The sequence below is a fragment of the Solea solea genome, chromosome 6 (genome assembly GCF_958295425.1).
Source record: "Solea solea chromosome 6, fSolSol10.1, whole genome shotgun sequence".
In the NCBI taxonomy this organism is placed as follows: domain Eukaryota; kingdom Metazoa; phylum Chordata; class Actinopteri; order Pleuronectiformes; family Soleidae; genus Solea; species Solea solea.
Genome location: NC_081139.1, coordinates 6,931,973 through 6,954,212, shown reverse-complemented (window position 1 = coordinate 6,954,212; position 22,240 = coordinate 6,931,973). Strand labels below are relative to the sequence as shown.

The following is a 22,240-nucleotide window of genomic DNA, read 5'->3' as shown; positions in this document are numbered from 1 at the left end:
TACATCATTACCGGTCAACAACGCGCTCAATGTCATTCTTTCAAGGTTACACAGGACAACTACTGACCTTCACTGAGCTGAGGACATTTAATACACACGTGTGTTTTAGTCGCATGTTTGTAAAGTTCTGCCTGTTAAACTACACAATCACGAGTTTGTTCGTGTTTGCCGTTCCTCTGGAGTGTGATTTTAATTAAGTGATCTCTTATTCAACTGTACTATAAGAGTCAAACCATGCCTCAGACACCCTGCACACTACCGGAAGTGCGTCACACTGCCATGTGACTGCTCCACTTCAGGGGGCGGGAACTTGCCTCTGTTCACTCGGTGACAGCAACGCCTTCCCTCGCCGGTATTTATCCACGGAATCGACTGCGGCGTCGCTCAGCTCCTCCGATAACCTCAGCTCAACCATGAAAATCTGGACTTCAGAACACATATTCCAGTGAGTATTCTATTTACAAGAGCACACGCAACGACACACAGTCGTAGCGTATTATACGCCGTGATGTCTTCGACCGGTCGCCCGGCTTATGAGCGTAGTTTAGAGGAAACTGAAGCATTTAAAAACTATCACAGAAGCCTTTAGAACTGTATGCAACTGTAGAATGTATGTAAGTCACACCATCGTGCTTATTTTCATTAAATTACCGCAAGAAAAATGTAATGAAAGTGAGAAGAGAGCTCACTTCATTGACAATCCGAGGGAAAATTGCGTAAGCAGGCGGTCAGGTCCCACCCCCCTGCGCAAGACCTTTCCCCTACATGGTGACGTAGCCGGCCACGTCACTCCTCAACGCCGGTGTGTTACCTTGACAACCATTCACATCCACGTTAGATTCACATTTCGAACGATGCTGAAGTATTGTGTGTGATTACGATTTATTTACAGGACAAGTATCTTACTTTATGAGGAGAATGTCACATTAAATGTACAACATGAGCTGAAACTGTAGTGTCCAGAATGGGACTGCCTTATGAAGCCTTAAATTATTCTCTTTAACTTCTATTTCTAAGTATTTATACTTTATCTTTACGTATCAGTACAGCAAGACAATGAGAGACATAATAGAGTTACAGTTAGCTCCACTTCATTCATATTCTTATATTTATGATGGATAAAAAAAAAGTGATTATAACGAGTGGTAAATAATACTGTAAAATGACTGCCAATTTCAGTGAAAACCCCAGTGCTAAAAATCAAACTCTACAAAACTAAATGCTCTAAGTGATATTTTATGGGTTTATCACTACTGGTGTTTTATCTTTGTTGCTGGTCAACTTTAACAGTTTTACTCATCATATTTTAAATCTGAATGTAGGCTATAAAGTCATTTAAGTGCAGGGAAGAAAGGTGTCTGACTTGAACTTGGACCGCAGTTGTCCTTGCATACATGCATATTTTACTACTTAACATAGGTTCTTTGTTTTAAAGAATGTAGGGCATTTATTTTTTGATGTTACGTTTCTTTGTTTTCACTTGAAATGGTAAATAAAGCATATTTCTATTCAAACTATCTAAGCAAGGTAGTTTTATAACTTGTCAGTTAGTGTGTTTGTATTGACATGAATTTTTTTTCCCTTTTAACCTTCAATAGTCATCCTTGGGAGACGGTGACCAAGGCTGCCATGCAGAAGTACCCGAACCCCATGAACACTAGTGTGATCGGAGTGGATGTTTTGGACAGAGGTGTCGACAAACAGGGACGCCTCCACAGTAAAAGACTGCTCAGTACAGAGTGGGGCCTTCCATCTATAGTGAAATCTGTGAGTTCCTCCATCTTTTTTCTTAACAGTGGAACTGGTCAGTGGTCTGACGTTGTAGGCACAAACTTGCTGCATTAGCTCAACATGTCGCTATGTGACTGTGAGTGGAGAAACACATGACCTGACATGGCAGCTTCTGCTCGTGATTCACTGGCTTGACACTGCTTCAGAAGTCTGAAGCTACACGTGAAACCAGTTATAGCTTCGGTCAGTTTAGTCGGTATGTTAATGCTTTTCAGCCAGTGAGTGTGACCTTAACCTGCAAGGCTATTTGTGTCTGGGTGTATCTTGCTGCATGGAACAAGTACAAGTTTGTGGCTTCGTGCCATAGCTCGTTTTGTACAGAGCGTGAGGTTTAACTCATGATCCCGTGTGATGCAACTTTCCATTAGTGCTGGCTCAGTTTAAACTAGAGGTTACTACAATGCAGAGTAATGACAAAGGCTTGTGGATCTCAGTCAGTGATAGAGTTTCATTTTGCTGTTTGAATGCCGTAACTATAAGGCTGGAGAAAGATAATATTCTCTGACTTTGTCCTGTGTAATCTATTCTTTAACTACTGACCTTTGCTGTCAACGAATAGCCCCTTAAACTAAAAGGACAGTCTATGGCACAGACTGTCCCTGTGATTGATAGCATATTAACCTAACCTTTGATCAGATTGTGCCCAGGCAAATCAGCCTTGAGCCTTAGTGTATTCATATAAACTGGATGAAGATTGTTATCATAAGCTGAAGACAAATAAAACACTCATAGCAAACTCCAGCATCACTTTAAAGCTTAATCTAGTGGAACAGAGAGATATGCAAATATTGGATGGAACAGATTTCAGATCAAAACTTTTAACAGTCTTAAAATTATGAGGAGGTTAAATCACATATACAATGAAAAGTTAGGTGCCGCCAGAGTTTGACTGAAGAAGCAGAATGTGAATTACAAAACCTAACCGTAGGTTCAAGTTAATATTCAAATGTCAATTTTATTTGATTTATTTAGAAATAGGTATAGTACATATTAATGGACATATGTAGCATTATGTTTAAGTATGTCAGATTATAGCCCAGGGCTAGTTTTCATCTGCAGTCCCTTGGCAGGATGGTGGAACATCAACAAAAAAGACTCGTAATACAGAGATAACAAACAAAGACAGAGCAACTGTAGAAAGATACAAACAAACAAGTCAACATGTGCTGTTTCAGTGATTGCACATGTTTCCAGTGGATTTAACACTGTGTGTTTCAAATCAGCCAAAAGATAACAATAAATGTTTATTATTATTGTTATAAATAATTCCATTAGTCAATAAAGGTGTAATTTCAAATCTTAAATTCTGTTCAGATAAGAATTATTGCATATTGTCATACTAAGTATTTCTGTCTCTTTTCTTTTCAGATCATTGGTAATTCGCGAACGTACACATATGTTCAGGAGCACTCTGTGGTGGATCCTAAAGAGAAAACCCTTGAACTTCAGTCCACAAATGTGAGCATTTACTAATGAAATGATGCTGATGCCCTTTGTTTGGGCTTATGTAGAGTTTTGTGTGTCCTCAGTTTACTTGAATGTCAGTGTAAATAACATGCAGCTCATAACGGGTGCAAGTATTCAGTCTGAGATTTTGTGTCACCCAGTAATAAACATACTACGTAAGATTCCGTCTTACCGATGTACTAGGAGTGAAATAGAATAATCATAAGACATGACTCTGTTTTGAGTTTCAGTGTGATATAACTCTGGTAATTTAGTCTTACCAGACCATCCAGTTGTTATCGGTTCTGTTTAGGGTTTATCAGCAACAAACATCCATCTGGATCCACCTTTGTTGACTTTCAATTGACAGAACATATTTTAGTAAAGTCAGTATGTGAGGCATCACTGGAATGAAGTCCTGCTCGTTCTCTTTCCAACAAGGAACATTCACAGTGGTTGTTTTGTTCGTTCTTACTTTGGCCTGTAACATGACCTGCTCCGTATTGCATCTTAACATTTACTTACTTGTGTTTTCTTACATTTTGGCTGTAGATCAATTTTACAAATATGGTTTCTGTGGATGAGAAGTTAACATACAAACCACACCCTCAGGATCCAGAGAAGTAAGTTTTACTCTTGACTAATTATACAATGATGACTCCCTAGCTTGCGAGCTCACATCTCTTGGTTCATTTGTGAAAAAAATTAGGTTAAATGAATACACTTTTGATAATCCTTTCTCCTTCAGAACAATACTGACTCAGGAGGCGATCATCTCTGTGAAAGGAGTCAGTCTCAGCAGTTATCTGGAGGGAGTTATGGCCAGCAGCATCTCTTCTAATGCTGGCAAGGTAAGCAAACTGTTCTGTTTTGGGCACATGACAAGTTTTAAACTAAAAAACTTGACAGAATGTTCATTGGCATTAAAGTGAGAGGTGGAGTGTGATCTGGTGTTGCTTGTTTCTGCACAAAATGTAATAGAAATAGCTGAATGAAGAATTATTATTTTCAAATATATCAAATATCATTAAACATGTGATTTGTTTGTCCAATGGTCAAAAATAATAACTTTTAGACTGGCTGATTTATTCATCTCTTTTGAACATGTGACCCCCTAAGTTAACCTTTGGACCTCTTGAAAGTTACCATCATCTTTACTTATTCTTGTCTAACTGTTGTGGATTCATTTTTATATCATATCCTGTAAATTAATACTTTGTATTTTGTTCCCGATCAGGGCCGTGAAGCCCTGGAGTGGGTAATCAGGCGACTGAATGTTGAAATTGAGGAGTTGGCGGCCACAGCACGTGGGACCATACGTACTCCAATGGCTGCTGCAGTCACAGAGAAATGACACCTACCTTTCTGTGCAAATGAAGTCTGAGAGGAACTTCACACCAGTGCAACCAGCTTCCCTTTGTGATGCTCAGCTGCTGTTTGGTGCTCTGCATCTTTGTGTTATTTAATTCCTTTGTTTGATATATTACTTACCAGCTTGTGCATCATAAAGGGATTCTGGGAAGGCTTTTTCAAGATATGCTGTCTGGCAGGACCACAATGGTGAGAGGCACATGGAGAGGACATGTGGGTGGTGGACTCAGTGACATTTTTATCTGTGTTGGAAAAGCATAACATGGACAGAGATGCATCAGAGGTTTTGGATGAACTGAAAACATCAAGTGCCAAAGAAGATGGGCCAGTTTTTTGTCCAGCCTCTGACAAAAACAAAACCTTTCTGGCTGCCATAACACCTTATATTGCCAGGAAGTCGTGCCAGTGGCATGAACTCTTGAGTTTACAATCACAGAGTCAAGAGAAGAAAAAAAAAGAATGGTGGCGTCATGAACAGCACAGACGTGATGCAGAGGAATTCACCTGTTAAGATTTGGTGGTAGAAGACAATGCTGTGTTGTCACGGGTTACAAGTGCACTACGAGTCAAGGGTACATGGAAATGGTTTCAGGTTTCGGTAAACAGTGGGTTACACACTGAGGTGGTAATGAGACTTTCAAAAGTCAAGTTTTTTTGTTACCATCTCCTTAGCGGTGTTTTCTTGCAGGACCTGAGTAATAACAAGACACTGTACATGCCAATATTTAAATACAAACCTGAATATAAACTATATTTGTTATTATTTAACAACTTATATTGTTGTTAAGGTATCAAGGTATATGCCATATTTATATTTTATGTCTCTTAGATCGTGTTTTGTACACAGGCACTACAGTAAAAAAACGTGTTTTATTGAACAACATGAAATTTGTTACTTTGTTGTAACTGAGTGCTAAAGCTGAGACATTTGCAGTAGCTCTTATTTGCACTCACAAATCAACTTATTTTAACAAAGAAAAGCTGCTATACCTGGTTATTGAGGTGTTAGGTATGAAAGGAAAGTTTGGTCAGTCTGTTTTTTGTGGTGAAGGAGAAAACTTCATGTTCAATACATGATTAATAACCTGTGACAGAAATATATATATATATATATATCCAGACCACAGAGAAATGTGATGTCATGCGCTTGTTACCTCTGAAAAATAAATGTTATCACTTCTCTAGAATGTGGCAATAAATTGAAAACAGTATTTAACCTGGTGTAGATATTCCAGATTACTAGTTGTTTCATCTTCAAGTAGCAAAAGGGCCTGTATGGAAATGTCAAGTGAATATGATTCTGCCAAAAAAGTGGCTCAATTTTCTTTGGAAAGTTTGATCAAGAGATGTTCTTTGAATGTACGCATTCCAATAGTCACTAAAGGGTATGAAAGTATGTTTTTCCTCTATATCATCAGAGACTAACTTTGTACTGTATAAACACTGTCAGCTCCTCTGACGTTGCATGTTTGACCTGGAAATATCACATGGTGCCACATGGTGCCACAAAGGTTAAACATCGAAGTTGTCATGCCTAATGGTGTTGAAGATTATATGTAAATGCTGCAAATAAGGTCTTCCCTTGACTTAAGTTTGGGCCAAAGTTAGTAAAATGTTGTGTTTAATTCATTGACAAGATGAACAAATGCTCCAATGAATGGTTAAATAAAATATTTTTTTAATTATTATCTGAGATATTCCTTTGAGGATCTATCTGTCTGTCTATTTTTTAATTGTACATCATCCATGTACATTGAAAACATTAACAAACATGGTAACATGGTAGTTTTGACTAATAATGTACAAATAGCATCAGAGGGAAAAGTGCATCAACACATAACATACAATCCAATAAATAAAAATAATTAACATATAAGGGAAATGTATCATCCCAGCCCATTGAAACATTGGGGAGAGTTGTCATAATATTGTATAATCTCTGAACTTTAGATCTTTCAATAATACTTCATATATAATTTGAATTTATTTCTAAAGAAGAGAAAATTGTGGAGGACATTTTTCTATTCCATTTTTGTGTATAAAAAAACACCCTGGCCAAACACAAAGCAACAATAACACAGAGTTTAGTGTCTTTGTTTTTCAAAATTAAAGCGAGCGTTATGTCAACTCTTGAAAAATAAGTATAATAATTCATAACTTTGAAATGTGTCTCAATTGTTTTAGGGGGTAAGGGGAATTTGAAATACATAGTTCTTAGTTTTGTGAATTTTTATTCTGTCGTTTGGGGTATAATTTTCTTTTTTCTTTTTTGAACATTTGCTATTTAATAAGTTATTGCATTTTTTGTCAAGAATTACTATCTACAGAGCTGGCTAGTCTCTGACGTCATGACGTAACCCGTTAGTATCTCGTGTTAACCAATGAGAGCGAACGTAAGGCATTCTCTCAGCCAATCGGAGCTCGTGGTTTATTTAAAGGCATTGAACGGGGTAAGTTTGAAATTGAAATCAGTTAAAGCCGTCTCCGCTGGTGTTCGGAAGTCGCGTGTATAATTTGTCATCTTAATACTGTTTTTGTTATATCTATTCGGAGTTTTTAAGATATATTGTCTTTGCGGAGGCAAGCCTTCTACTGAAAAGACTGGCTCTGCGGTAGCGTGGTTCGAGAGGAACTCGTATGTATCTATGTATGTCTTTGGTCAACTTGCTGACGTAGCTGCTAGCTAGCGAAGCTAACTACCTGTTTTAAAGCTGCTTTGAGTTAATTTAAATCTGGACATATTCGTGGACGTGTTCGCTGTCGGTCAGTGCACAGTAATACATTTAGGTAAGTACTCTTGTCTCATGGAAAACAATGTTGTTGTTGTTGTGTTGTTCGCTGTAGTTGTATGCTATTGCTAATGTTAGCCGGCAAGTAGCAGCGATACTTTGGTCGAGAGGACAGTGCTTTATCTATTCGCCGTTAGACAGTTGAGCCAAATATAAATAAAATGTAAATAAACCTGTCAATAATTGTTATTATTCTTCTCGCAGAGCAATTTCAATAATTCAAACTGTTGCCCGCTAGGGAGCGTTTTTTTAGAGTGACAAAGCGTTGGCTAACAGGCGAATGTTTCCTATCATAAAGCCGTGGGGGCATTTAACGCTCATGTGTGTATTTTATACATATTCAAATGACAAAGTGGCACCCGTTGTGATATTGTGCGGCAGTGACCTATCTGCTAGTGCGTACAGAGATTGTAACTTACCTCAGATCTATTCAATCCTGCCTTAATATTAACATTGTTTTCTAAATTCAGAAATGAACTCTGCTTTTCTTTTTTTCCAGAATATGGACTCTGCTACAAGACTCAAGTTGGCACAGGACACAAAACTCCAAAAGCCTGATGTGAAAGTGAGTGATGTTATTGTCCTGTCTGAATAATTGCTGTTGAAACTAAAATGTTGTGTTCTTGATTAGGGCTAACTAACTATTACTTTCTCGATTAATCGAGTACTTGTCCTGTAAAATGTTGAAAAATATTTATCAGTGTTTCTCAAACCTTGAAGTTATGTTCTGAAATGTCTTGTTTTGTCCACAAACCAAAATTATTCAATTTGAATGATTTCTTTGTTATATGGAGCAAAGAAACCAGAAAATATTTACATTTAAGAAGCTGAAAAAACAAAGTTGCTGGTATTATTGGAAAAGAAAACCCCACTTGAACCTGTTAATCGATTATCTATATGCAGCCTAGACCACCCTGAGAGAACCTTGACCAGGGCAATGTAGCCAAAAAGGTTATCATAAAAAAGCCCTTCTCTATTCTAAATTAAACATTTATTTAAAGAAGCAAGCTTATTGTTTTTTTTGTTTTTTTTATTAAACCTACTCACTAATCTGTGGTAAAACGTTCAAAATATTGTGATATCTCAAGGGTTTGTGCTACATATGGGATTCATACTCATACTGTGTCATATCAGAAAAGTCTGTGAAAGTCAATGTAATTATGTGGTGCTGTCTTTTGATTGCAGTCCAGCAGGGAAGGACCAAAGCGGGTTCCTGTGTCACAACACTCTCAGATGGCTGTAGTTACACCAACGCCACACCAACGGGTCCTGGGTGTGTCAAATGGACCTCTGCGCATTCAGCGGCCTGTGAGCCACCACAAACCAGTATCTCATGTCTCTGTTGCCAACAAGTCCACTCTGCCATCCGATCAGAATTTGAACCCCATGACTCAAAATGTAAATCCCGCACCTCAGCCTAAACCTGGTTCTCAGCAAAACCAGACTAGGATGAATACAGCTACAGTGAAGCAGGAGACTGTTAAACCACCAACAGAATCGGCAAAGCCGGAGAAGCACCAGAGTAAGAACAACATGAGCATAGACAGACCAGTCAATAGCATATATGTGTTTTTTGAATCCTAAAATATTTCCCCCCCCCTTTTTGTTAGACAAACCTACCAAGAATGATGCTGTAGATGCTGCAGGATCAAAGTATGTTCAAGTGTGATTCACTATACTTATTTTTTCACATTGTTGATTAGATTACAAATGATGTTGCTTTTGTGTGTAATTATGCATATTGCTGCTCAACAGGAAGCGATGGAGCCTAGAAAATTTTGACATTGGCCGTCCCTTGGGAAAGGGTAAATTTGGCAATGTCTACCTGGCAAGAGAGCGACAAAGTAAGTTCATCTTGGCCCTGAAGGTGCTCTTCAAGAAGCAGCTGGAGAAGGCCGGGGTGGAACACCAGCTGAGGAGAGAAGTGGAGATCCAGTCTCACCTCAGGTAAATTGTTTTTCACCTTGTGTGTTGTTACATTAAAGCTGAACCTTGACTGTATTTTGATTTGTCAGAGGTTGAAATTTATGATATTTGATTGCTGTAGGTTGCTGTGGTACTAGTGTTTCAGTGTTCCGACCCTAGATTAAGACAAGGCAGATGCATAAATTGCAGTAATAAATAAAATGTAATAATGCCAGTATTGTGGCTTTAGTTCCTAATTGCAATTGATTTGTTGTCAATGACACTCTTTTGACTTGAGAAAATCATTTGAAGTGTGCAAACCCAATCCGATGATCAGAGTGGAAATAGGGTTGATATAGAAGGTGTTTGAATAACAGCAGCTACTGCTTACTAGAAGAGAACTTGTGAATTGTAATCTGATTATTTAAACAAGCAGTTACAATAAAAAGTGTTTGGCATAATATTCACTTTTTAAGAAATGTATGCAGTGTAAACATGGTGGCTTGGTCATGTAATACCACAGCTGTGGTCTCAAAAGTGAAAACTGATTTTGATAAATGTGTTCTCCTGTTGAGCACAGCTCTGATGGACTCCCATAATATCCAAGCCGTGTTAGTTAAATGTAGAAACCACAACTTATGAGTTCTAGTTCTGCTCCGGCTCAGGCTGCTTAGCAGAGAGCAAAGCTAATGTGTGAACAATTAATCTAATTTGTAATGCTGTTACTGTTCATTCAGTCCTGCCATTGTTTGCTTTTTAAACCATGGTTGGATATTTCAACATAATTTCTCTACTATTCTGAATCGGCATCCTGCAGGCACCCCAATATCTTGCGCCTCTATGGTTACTTCCATGACACCTCTCGTGTGTATCTCATCCTTGAGTTTGCACCGCGGGGAGAACTCTACGGCGAGCTGCAGCGCTGTGGAAGTTTTCCTGAGGACAGAAGTGCAACAGTAAGTGTGCCAGAATAATCTTAATTTTTTTTGTCATATAGTCAATTTATCTCCATGTATAATTATCTTTAATAAAAGTAGAATGTATGTTTTAAAGTCTGTTTACTCTAAGTTTACTCACTTATAGTTCTTCATATATTGTTCTAGTACATCATGGAGCTGGCCGATGCCCTCAACTATTGCCACTCCAAGAAGGTGATCCACCGAGATATCAAACCAGAAAACCTGTTACTCGGGGCAAACGGAGAGCTAAAGATTGCTGATTTTGGCTGGTCTGTCCACACGCCCTCCTCCAGGTATTTTACCCAACTTTTATATGAATGTCTTTATTTTCATGGTTTAAGCATGTCTTTTATAGAGATTTTTAATGGTTGGAGAGGAATCACTTACTGGGTTGCATATGGTGGTCGACTTAATTGCACCTATAAGTTTACATTGAGTACTTAATCAATCACCTCTACCTTGTTCAGGAGGTCCACTCTGTGTGGAACACTGGACTACCTGCCTCCAGAAATGATTGAGGGGAAAACTCATGATGAAAAGGTGGACCTGTGGAGCCTTGGTGTCCTCTGCTACGAGTTCCTGGTTGGAAGCCCCCCCTTTGAAGCGAAAACCCACGAGGACACCTACCGCAGGATATCAAGGGTAAGGCAAAATGATTTTAAAAAGTAACTAAACCCTGAAACCACTTTTTTTGCGTGACAACCAGTGTTTATGGATTAGAGCTGACACGATGAATTGATTATTAATTGATTACTAAATTAATCGAGAACTATTTTGATAATCGATTAATCGTTTTAAGGTTTTTTTCATGATTAAAACAAGATTTCTGATTGTTTAAGCTTCTTAAATGTGAATATTTTCTTACTTTCTTTGCTCTGGATAACAAAGAAATCATTAAAAGTCAATCATTTTGGTTTGTGGACAAGACATTTGAGAACATAATTTCCAGGTTTGCTGAACACCGATCAACATTTTTTAAGGTTTTCTGATATTTTATGGACCAAACGATTAATTGATTATGAAACTAATTGTTAGTCGCAGCTCTAGTATGGATATCTTGTCATGTTATTTGTTGATCCAGGTGCAAATCTTAAGTTGAGTGTAAATATTGAATGTTGTAAAAAATCTAATGCCGCTCTGGTCTCACATCAGTTACAGCATTCAAATGTTTACCAATAGAATAGAATATACTTTATTAATCCCTTGCAGGAAATTCTTTCGCCACATTGGCATGTTTACGACACTGGTGCGCTCTCACGTCACTTGTTTGTCTAATCAGGACAAGCTGTTGCTCTGTGAAGCATGGCACATTTTCCAAGTTTATATAATAAACCCTTCAATTGGCTTTTTTGCAATCCATGTCCTCTGTTGACTGATCCTTTTGATTTTAGATTCATAGTATGTAGTTTAAAGGTGTCTCTTTCATTTACTGTATAATGTAAATCATTCAAAAGGTTCTTCGTGAATTGATCATCACTTACTAAACTCTTCAAATTTCCTTGCAAACATCTATTTATAGGAAACTGTGACCAAAGCTGTTGATTATATTACTGCAGTGTTTCTCTTAACTGGTTGTATGGAAGATTAACTTTTAAATTACAAGCTTATGATTTTACTTAAATCTGCTTCATGCTAATCTGTTTGTACAAAATGGCAAACTCAAGAGAATGCTTTCAACAGCAGCCCAGCAATCGTGCTGGCTAGGTGTGGATTGACATGTGTTTGAGCCACAGCAGGTTGATGAGGTCAGTGCTGTGGCCTGAGGCTAAAACACACTTTTCTGGTTTCTGTTGTACAGGTGGAGTACACTTACCCTGCACAGTCCAACTTCAGTGCGGGAGCCAAACACTTGGTTGCCCAGCTATTGAAGCACAACCCCATGCAAAGACTTCCTATCCAGGGAGTCCTGTCTCACCCGTGGGTTGTCGAATACTCAACCAAGAAGCCCACAACTCTGAACCCTGAGGAGTCCAGCCAGTGAGCCGCTGGGCTTTTGGAGTGGTGGTGTCACTGTGACTGGCTGGTGTGGAACATGACTACTACAGCTGATCACAATTTGCTTTTTGCTTTGGCTACCACTTCACGTGTCTGCAGACAGTTTGAGCCTCTTGTCTTTTTTTCTTTTTTTTTTATATCCTTTTCAGATTTCCTAATTTCACTGGTGGCATTTAGTTGCCTGTAAATATTTCATTGTCTTTGTGTAATTATGTTTATGTTTTACTGAGCTTTCCTAAAAATGTTATTACTTGAATTGGGGGGTGGGGGAGGGGTGGAAGAGACCATTATGCAATCATAATCATAATTCTGACTCCATACATGTACATTGTCAGTTGGCATAGTTGTGATGCTTGTGTTGTCACTGTCTGTCCTGTCATGTCTACAACACCTGCCTAAGTATCAAATTCAGCATCACCTCTGTTTGTAGCTTGTCTCTGTTATGACACAGACTCGCAGAGTGAAAACATTAACAGCCCAATGGTCTCTGCTCCCAATACATTATTCATGGTGTATATCACTGACCAGTCCATGTTAAATAATACTGTTGCCAGCATGTTTGTTGTCCTCATTGGATGCATTTCTGCGACAGGTTGTCTTTTGAGATTCATTTCAGACTAGAAATCAGATTAACCATGTCCCCCATTTGGAAAAGCTGACTTCTGGTAGGTGGCTTTTCTCTGTGGACGGTTTTGTTACGTCGGTGCAACAAATTTATACATGTGTTTAGCTGGACTTGGAAGTGCCAAGTTGATGATGGGTGTGGTCCGACCCATGACTACTTGGAGCCCAAGTAATGTATTATTGATGGTTTTTGTTTTGTTTTTTCCTCCCAAATTAAATGATCAATGCTGTTTTGAGTCCAGCATTCTTAAATGTTACCAGCAGAGGGAGCCAGAATACTGGGTACAGGTTTTAGATCATAACAAAAAGCCCATTAATGTCAATGTTAATTAATATTTGAAGCAAAGTGACTTCCAATTTAAATAAACTATTGAAATGTATGTATTTTATTAAGAGAGTATTGCCATTGATATGAACACTATATTACAGTGAAATCCTTAAATACAATGTTGACATGTAATGAAATCAGTACTTTTATAGGTTGATGGTTTACAGAATAATCTTTTTCATCTGATTATTATACTAGTAGTAGTGCATAAGTTGTTAGTCAAATTGCGGTGTGTGTACCAACCATTGTACACAAGCTTCCTTGGGTGGTAATTGGAACATCAGAAAAATAAAATTGCGTGTGTGGTAGGTAGGTAGGTAGGTAGGTATATGTGAGGAAGAGGACGACGGAGCAAATGTTCTTATTGGGAATAAATCTGCCTCCTGTGAAAAGTCCAAAGCTGACTTTAAACCACTGTATTTTAACGTTGGTGATAATGGTGTTACTTCAAGAGATCAATATTTTTCTCAGTTGGTACTTGGTATGTGTAGTTTGAGAACCACTGATCTAGTAACTTTTGGATGTTTGCTGTCAATTGATGCATATTGTATTGTTTAGCATGTGGGATATGGAAGGCGCGAGTTATTCATTTGAATATTTTGTTCTGAGGTGCATGAAAAACATTGCCGTTATATGTATAGTAGACGGTCTGGAGAGGAAGCAGTGTCTCATCTCTCCGCCGCTTGGTGGCTCCCCAGGCATTTTTGATATTTAACAGAACTGCCTTAGATGATGGATGGAGAGAATCCATCTCATGACTTTTTGCTCAAGTAGAAATGTTCATATTTTGCATTTGTCAGTATAGTCAAGTTGTCGTGAGGATGAGGAGGATCACTGCTGCATTATTTTACTCTTCATTGTCTGCAGTTTGCGTGTTGGATAACTAAGATGTAGATATGATTCCCATGTGTTCCAGTGGGGTCTCCTTATTTTCTCGATGAAATAAATCCCTCAGTCTATTTTTTTTAATTTCCCCGCAGTCTGACATGCCGTTGGTGATTCAGTAGCTGCAGATTAGGCCGGTTCAGAGAATAAAGACGTTGTCTAGAGAGATGATGTCTGAGGTGAAAAATCAACACAGTGAAGGAACAGGTCGACATAAGGCGTGATGCGCGCCTGCAGCAGGGAATCCGACAAATGGCTCATCATCTGAGCACGAGAATGTAACACGTGTTTTTTTTTCGTTTTTCTGCAGAAAAAAATCTGAACACGCTGCTGCATCACTCACCTAAGGTTTAGGGAGACAATGCTTATAGGGATATGATTGTGACTCACACACCATTTCTTTGAGCCACTGAGGCCCCTGCAACTGTTTACATTGACATCAAATAATATGAATGCGACTATTATTTCCACCATTTTCTGTGTTTTATTATAGAGAGAGAGAGAGAGAAAAAAAAATACACGTTCTGACCGTTTTTCGTTTTACATAAAACCACACACATTTTTACAATATAATTTCACTTATTTCTTTATTCTTTAATATTAATTTCACGATATATGAGAACGACTTTGAGATATACATTCCATCTTTTTGAAACCACAATAACACTACACATACGGTTTTATAACATTTCCACAGGACCCATTGGATTGCACAGAATGAAAAATGTCTATATGCACATTTTCCTCTTGAATGATCTCTCTTTTTTTTTATTCGCACACCGAATTTCAAACGTAATTTCTGAACAGGCCACGTATTATTATTTTTTTCCAAGTTAACGAAAAGGAAGTTATTTTAAAACTGAGTGTGTAGGATTTCTGAGATTAGGGCTTGGAGAAGTAAATTGCTTTGTTGTCGCTTAAAATGCCAATACTAAATAATACATGTCGAATATTATGAGGAAAAATACCAAAGCATTAACACTTTCACACAGAAGAATCGAAATTTAGACCCAGCTTCATTATGTTTTGTGTCTGAAGTATCATACATTCAATGCATAGTTTGTATAGCTGCTGCTGTGTTCTCTAGTTTTGCATTTTTAATAACTGCCCAGGGGAAGGTCCAAATTTCCTCATTTATGAACAAAAACCACACTGTTTTTCTTAAAATGTGGTTTCTACTGCTGGTTATTTTCGCTTTTCTGGGATAAACAGCACCCCACTCGTGTCCATAATCATACTGCAAATTACCTTATTTAGAAGGAAGTGTCATTTTGTGTTCCGTTTATTTATTTTTTCCTTTTCTTTATAATGATAATGATCATCAGTGACACATTAAACCGTCGAATGTCCGTCTATCACAAACTCGAGCATTACATGAAGTGAAGTCTCGCGTGGGGAAGCACCACAAGAGCGAAGACAAGACAAACTGCCCTTTTTGCAATTTTGTTTAAGGTCAATATTGTAAACGTTCACTCCACTGGAAAATATGTAGATGCACTTTGTTTGTTCGCATATTTATACAACATCTATCCTTCATATAGTGTGTGTTGTGGATGGATTCGATTTCCTCACTGCCTCCGGTTTTATTTGTGTGTGTGTGTGTGCGCACGCATGTTTTTTCTGAATCAATGCAAAGACTGTATATGAGTGCGTAAATGTCCGCGTGTATTCTTTGCGCGCGCTTTTACGCATGGATTAAGCAGAGGGACTGCGTTTGCGGGGAAGTTTTTTGTTTTATTTATTTTCTCTTTTTTTTTTTTTTACACTTTTTATCCACTAAATGAAGGGGGTTTGCAGTTTAACATATAGTTCCAGCAATGACTTGCAATCTACTCGTGTATGTTATATTTGAAAGCCTCTATGAGCCCCTCCATGGAGTGGATGAAACCAGATATGCTGCATATACCTCCTATAACAAAGATGGAGACGTCAAAGAAAACCTGGTGCCACTGCAGCTTTCTCCATAGAAGCTTGAGGTGGAAGATACTAGGCAGCAGAAAGCAAAGGCCTGCGCCCGTCAGGCTCCCGGTGAGGCCCATGAGGAGGGCGAAGTGTGGCACATAGATGGCCATGAGCAAGGTGAACACTACAAGGACACAGCGGAGAGTCAGTCCCCAGGATTTTAGGCGTCCATCGGCATCGTAGCAATTTGGAAAGTACGAGCGTCCCCCGTCCTGGAAAAACGATTTCTCTAACACCTCAACGGCGGCGAAAAACGGCAACGGATAGGACAGCAAAGCTTTGGCCACCAGAAAGAGGTTGACAACGGCTCGGATGGTTGAGGGCAGGTTGTCGGTGATGACCTCCTTGGTTTCGTCAGCCCAGGTCAGGTAGGCCACCAGGGCGAAGAGGCCTTTGAGGATACAGGCAGCGATGTGAGTCCACTTCATCATGCAGCTGAACTCGCTGGGTTTCTGCATGTTCCCCTCCAGCGACGGCAGGAAGATCTGCGACGTGTAGCTGAACACGATAATCCCAATGGAGATGGGGAACTTCTTGACGTCGATGTAAAACTTGACCTTGTCCCAGGCCCAGTCCCGCGCTCGAGAGAGGCAGTAGGCGATCACCAGGACGTTGATGACAAAGTGGGCCATCGTGCACAGCAGGCTGAACTTGGACACGGCTTTCAGGTTTTTGAGGAAGGCGCACGGCAGGAGGGCGACGGTGGCGATGATGGCCCATGACTTCTGGGAAATCGGCATGTTGGGGAAGCTGTTGTACATGAGGTTACCGCTGACCACCACGTACAGGATGCACGTCATCACCAACTCTATGATTTGGGCTACATTCACGACGTGGCCTCCTAAAGAGGGGAACCGGGGGGCGCAGCAGGCGTTCGCAATGTCCACATAGGAGTCCCTCACACGGACCAGCTGCCCGTCTTCGTCCTCCTCGTACAGACAGGCAATGAGGATTTTGCCCGTGTAGCAGCACACCACGGCGGCAAAGATAATCAGAAAGAGTCCGAGGTATCCTCCGTGCAGGATGGCGTAGGGCAACCCGAGGACAAACATCCCCTGCGAACAGACAGAAGCGGGAAACACGCATTGTGGATGAGTTCAGTGAGTTGTTGTAGCATAAAAAAATGAAAAGTATTATTCGTTTCTAACTAAATGACATCATAACGTAGACTTTGACTTAGTGCGGCCTGTGTGCCTGTAACTGTTCTCCATGTTGTGTGTTTTCCACTTTGCTCTGAGCGCGTCCGCCCACCTCTGACGTCACCGTAAACTGGAGGAGACACACTCTGACGTCACAGTGACTGCCGTGACCACGGCCGCGATAAAGAAAGGATTGCGCCTGCCTGGGGATTTTTTTGTCGCATAGCCTCCCACACACACACACACACACTCACACACACCTACGCACTTTCACTGACGCTTCTGCGCACACACAAGTCTCTTTTTTTGCGTTGTTTTAGCCTAAATATACTCAACATAAAAGTAATGTAGGCTATTTCTTACATTCATATCAGCACATTTACAAAGACAATTTTTGAATAGGTGTGGCAGCATTATAATTCATATTATTTATGAGCTGATATTTGGCAACTTTGCTTTGTAGAGTTATGTTCTGGCAACAATTATTATTATTATTTTTAAATCATTTTCCATGATCCATGTATTGTTTCAGGTGAGCAGTTATCAGGGAGGAGATCAGTTAGACACTGGAGATCACGCACAGTGTGTCTGTGTGTGTGTGTGTGTGTGTGTGTGTGTGTGTGTGTGTGCGTGTGTCTGTGTGTTGAGAAAAGGGCGCGGGTGTTGGTGGGTACATGGCACTGCTCTAAAATCTCTGCATTCTCACGATGACAGTGCGTGGAAATGTGAGAATGAACAGCGACACGAAATGCTGATAATCCCCCCCAAAACAAAAGTCTGCCACATGTATTTATTCCACCACTATTATTAAATAAGTAACTTAATGAAGTTGCTTTAAAGGGGACTTAAATGAACCTTGAATGGACAATGTTATGCGCTCGCGCAGATGTGCGTGTGTCTGGATTTTCACAGCTGATCCGGACGCGGCTCAGACAAATATGAACCACCAGAACCGCCCGTTTATAATCCACGAAGTGCGTCTTTACCTGGATTGCATTCGTGACGTTCCAGCCCGCCTCCCAAGCGGTAATTCTTGGTCTGACTTCAGTCAACTCGTTGTTCGGACCCCCGTCCTTTGAGCCGGAGTGCGGTGGCCCGGTTCCATCCCTCTGGTAGTGGCTGTCTCCCTCCAGCGCACTGCCGTCCCCGCTCGCCTCTCCTCCCATCTCATCAGATGACAGGATGTCCATCTGCATACCTTGTCTGTGGTCGTAGTCCAAGTCATCGCAGGCGGCAAAGCCAAGACCCTCGTCGTCGGTGGCGGCCTGGAAGCCCATCCTGGCGAACATGCCGCTCACCTTCGCCTGGGATTTGTTGGACACAGCCGTGGCTGCATTTGACAGTTTATTGGAAAGCTTGCCTCTGATTAAAGTCGCCATTTTTCGCTCCTCTCTTGAGTCTCAACTGTCCGCAGCTTAATTAGTGTTTTTCTCCTTCAGTCAGAACAAAATGTGAGGCTACTTTAAGTTGCAGCTCTTGATTCTCTACATTAGACAAAGCCACGAGAGGGAAAAAAAGGCGCAAGTTTTGTTTGAAGACACCGATCGTTGTCAGTTGCTATCTCCGCTCCTGGTTCAGTGCTCGCCTGCTGCTCTCGCTTATCCTCAGGTTCATGTCACCTTCAGACGTCGCTGCTCAGTTTGTGCATCCTGGCACCGCGCTCTGGTTCAAGACGAGTAGCGCACCTCAGTTCAGCCCGCGTGCGCAAAAGCTTTACGCACGACAAAGCGGCAGCCACAGGTTCCAGAAAGGCCTATGATATCGCTTTCTTTTGGGTTATAAGGTGGAAGGCAGCGTTTCCTGGAGCAGGCTGAAGGTTTTCAGGTGCCTTTACTGATGCCTATGCGGTACCGTGGCGCCCAGAGGGGGGAGAGGAGGAAGAGGAGGAGGAGGAGGATGATGAGAAGACACGTGTCCTCACCAGCCTGCCAATGCAAAGCACGTCTCCAACCCTCCCAGTGCCCCACCACACGAGAGGACGGGAGAGATTTGCTGCATTTCTAGGGGAGGCGCTTGTGAACCCCTACCATTCCCTTCCAAACCCATAATACATAAAACCTCCTGCCAACATCCAATGACATTCCGGGGCCCTGAAATTTTGCATAACTTTACGCCTATAAAAGGAGGCTGGAATTCACCGAAAATCCAAACTCGCGGATCAGATATTATTACATACAAAAGTAGGATTCCTTCACTTACTCCTTTTTCAGTCAAATGATGCGGAACATTACAGGGTTTGTTTTTTTTTCACGGAGAAGTGGACGCGGGGCTTCAAAAAGTCACTCACAAGTTGTTTTTGGGATTAAATCGTGTTGTGTTTGTTGAGTGGGAAAATCGTGCGTTTCGTTTTTTTTTGCTAAATTATGGTAAGATATAGAGATGGCGACGGAATGGTTTTTTTTAATCTACTCTATGAAAAATGTGACATATTGTTATTTTTTTTAATTAAAGCTAAATGTTAATATTGTTTGTGTTTTCAGGCTTAAGTTTTACTTCGTTCCCCCATTAATTCATTCAGTCAGTGACAGTGTGTGTGATGACAGTCATGGAAAATGGCGGCGTTTGTATCGGGATAAAAATGGTACAGTAGTATATGTTAACTTAAAAAAAGTAGATGTGTATATGCACGTTCTATAAAATAAAAATAATAACGGTTTTGTCGGCAGAGAAATGAAGTGTTTTTATGTTTAGGGTCACATTTTTTTTTTACCTTTTATTTGAAAACAAAAATCACGAAACAAGATTGAATTTCTGCGACACATATGCAGTGATGCTGTGAACAGTTTGTTGTCAGTTGCAGCGCAGTATCATCACTATGATGCAGAGTCACGGCCTTGATCTGAAAGAGCAGTAGCACAGTCTGCTGCTGTTTGCTTTGTAACTGAGATATACAACCAACCAACATCAACACAACACACGGCTTTTAACCTGGTTTCTTCAATAGAACAGAGTCAACTGTGTCATCATAGGACAAACCCAGAGGCGGTTATTGTTTCCATCAAAGATCCTGCTACAGGGATTTTTAGCTATTCACAAAAACATTATTTTAAATGTCAAAATATAATTTGGTGCACATTGAAAAGTTCCATACAGTAAATATCTGGAATGTATCTAATATAATTGTATTTATTTATAATGTGTGCGCTGTGTTGCAGTGGTGACACAGTGGGGTTCAGTGGTAGCGTATACAGGCCGAACCACAGCGACCATTGTGCTTCTATCGCTCTGTTAGATCCTAAACCTGGTCTAAATCTGGAAAAAAAACACACCAGACAAATTATCCACTCACTCTGACTCACACTGTCGTGTGTGTGTGGTTTAATGTGTAGTTGTGGGACGGAAAAATGGCTGCTTTCCCCTCTTTGAAAGAGTTAATGACGGAGGCTGTTATCAGCGGAGTGCAGGCTGCTCTGTGTGTGTGTGTGTGTGTGTATGTGTGTGTGTGTGTGAGAGTGAGTGAGTGTGCGCGCGCGCTGCATGATGAAAAGAGCAGCCGTGACACCAACAGCCAGCAGGTTACACAGGCTGCACACGTTTTTACGACATGCGGCACACCTTATGATAATAATAATAATAACAACAATAATAATAATAATAATGATAATAATAATAATAGTAATCATAAACCATACACTTTGTTGTCATTAATTCGATTCAATTAAATTCAAACAACTTTAGTCCTAGGAGCAATTGGTTAAAGGTACAATGTCTCAAATGCAACATTCATTGGTGAAGCTGAATGTTGCAGTTGCATAAAAATAAAATCCCTCATCTTACATTTGATTTACACGTGTGTTGGAGAACCCAGCTCCTGATACAAAGAAAAAATGCTTACCCTGAAAAACAACAATTCACAACTCAATCAATCAGGTGATTGTACACATGTCCAACAATTGATCTCCAAATTTGCCTGCCAAAGAAGAATAATGTCACGTACATTTTTACACGCTGGACCTTTAAGAGCAGCAACGACACCACATAGCAGCACATAGGCTACACCACAAGGTGAGTTCACCTACAATAAGACATTGAAACAATATAACGACGCCCTTCATGTGTGTGTATCCTGTCTGGTTTCAACAAAGCCTGTGATAATGAAGCTCACATTTGCACGTGATGTAGTGCACAAAGAGCAGAGGCCTCATCTTCCTCTTCCTCTTCCTCTTCCTCTAACTCTTCTCCTTCCTCTTCCTCTTCCTCTTCATCTTCTTCTTCCTCACACCGTTCCGGCCTCTAATTTCTCACATCCTTATAGTCAAAGCCAGACAGGGATTAAGTGATTGATTACTAATTTTGAACGTTTATTCGATCACATGTGCACGCGCTGACTCTGTGGGTGCGTGCCCTTCACGCGCAGAGACAGGGAAAGTGATTCTCGCCGTTTATCACTCATCCACTGTCTGTGGGTCAGCAGGGCCGCGCGTCCCACGAGGATCCTCGTCTGTGTCGCGTACAGATATGTGAGCAATCAAAGCTCCTTATCTTTTTTTTCAACACTGCATGTCCCAGCGGTCAGTAAGACAGGGCGACAGGCGACATGGGAGGACAAATCCAAAATGGCACAGTGTTCTCACTTCAAATATTCATTTCAGCATGCAACCCCCCCACCCCCCCCCCCCCCCCACCCCCCCCACGCGCGTCGCCCCTTCTCTCCCTCCCTACACAGCATTTCACCCCCGGCTCTCCCTTTTCACATTACACACATGGGTGAGCTGGCACAAGGTTCTCCGCCTTCGTGTAACCTCCTCCCGCCTCCGTCGACCCTCTCACCCCCCCCCCTCCCCCTCCCTACCTACTTTCCTCGAATCACAAAAATACAAACCTAATTTTCGCGTTTATGGGAGACGTTTTCTCCTGCGGAAACAGCATTTCTCACAGCAGATCCCAATACATCAAGAACACATCTTCTTGATATATATACCTACGTGCCTTGTTTTCAAAGTTGCTGCAGTGTGACTCACATTACACATTTACGCAGGCTAAACCAGCAGGCTTTTATGTTTCCATGGCATCGTTGACCGCAATTATGTGGATCCACATGTAGTG

General features: G+C 40.6%; 3 protein-coding genes across 3 annotated transcripts; 2 read left to right on the top strand and 1 right to left on the bottom strand.

Moving 5' to 3' along the window:
• Window positions 1–288: 288 nt before the first annotated feature.
• On the top strand, window positions 289–6,296 carry prelid3b (PRELI domain containing 3). The gene is made up of 6 exons (XM_058632837.1): window positions 289–445; window positions 1,599–1,767; window positions 3,160–3,249; window positions 3,790–3,860; window positions 3,986–4,088; window positions 4,475–6,296. Exons 1-6 carry the CDS (start codon window positions 414–416, stop codon window positions 4,589–4,591), a joined length of 582 nt encoding a protein of 193 aa, XP_058488820.1. The 5' UTR covers window positions 289–413; the 3' UTR covers window positions 4,592–6,296.
• A 773-nt stretch (window positions 6,297–7,069) lies between these two features.
• Window positions 7,070–13,260, top strand: aurka (aurora kinase A). The gene is made up of 9 exons (XM_058631903.1): window positions 7,070–7,395; window positions 7,897–7,962; window positions 8,583–8,919; window positions 9,008–9,050; window positions 9,153–9,344; window positions 10,120–10,258; window positions 10,406–10,554; window positions 10,729–10,903; window positions 12,060–13,260. Exons 2-9 carry the CDS (start codon window positions 7,900–7,902, stop codon window positions 12,240–12,242), a joined length of 1,281 nt encoding a protein of 426 aa, XP_058487886.1. The 5' UTR covers window positions 7,070–7,395; window positions 7,897–7,899; the 3' UTR covers window positions 12,243–13,260.
• A 2,620-nt stretch (window positions 13,261–15,880) lies between these two features.
• Window positions 15,881–19,175, bottom strand: slc32a1 (solute carrier family 32 member 1). The gene is made up of 2 exons (XM_058631902.1): window positions 18,181–19,175; window positions 15,881–17,110 (listed from the first exon to the last, which is right to left on the bottom strand). Exons 1-2 carry the CDS (start codon window positions 18,571–18,573, stop codon window positions 15,923–15,925), a joined length of 1,581 nt encoding a protein of 526 aa, XP_058487885.1. The 5' UTR covers window positions 18,574–19,175; the 3' UTR covers window positions 15,881–15,922.
• Between the last annotated feature and the right edge of the window lie 3,065 nt (window positions 19,176–22,240).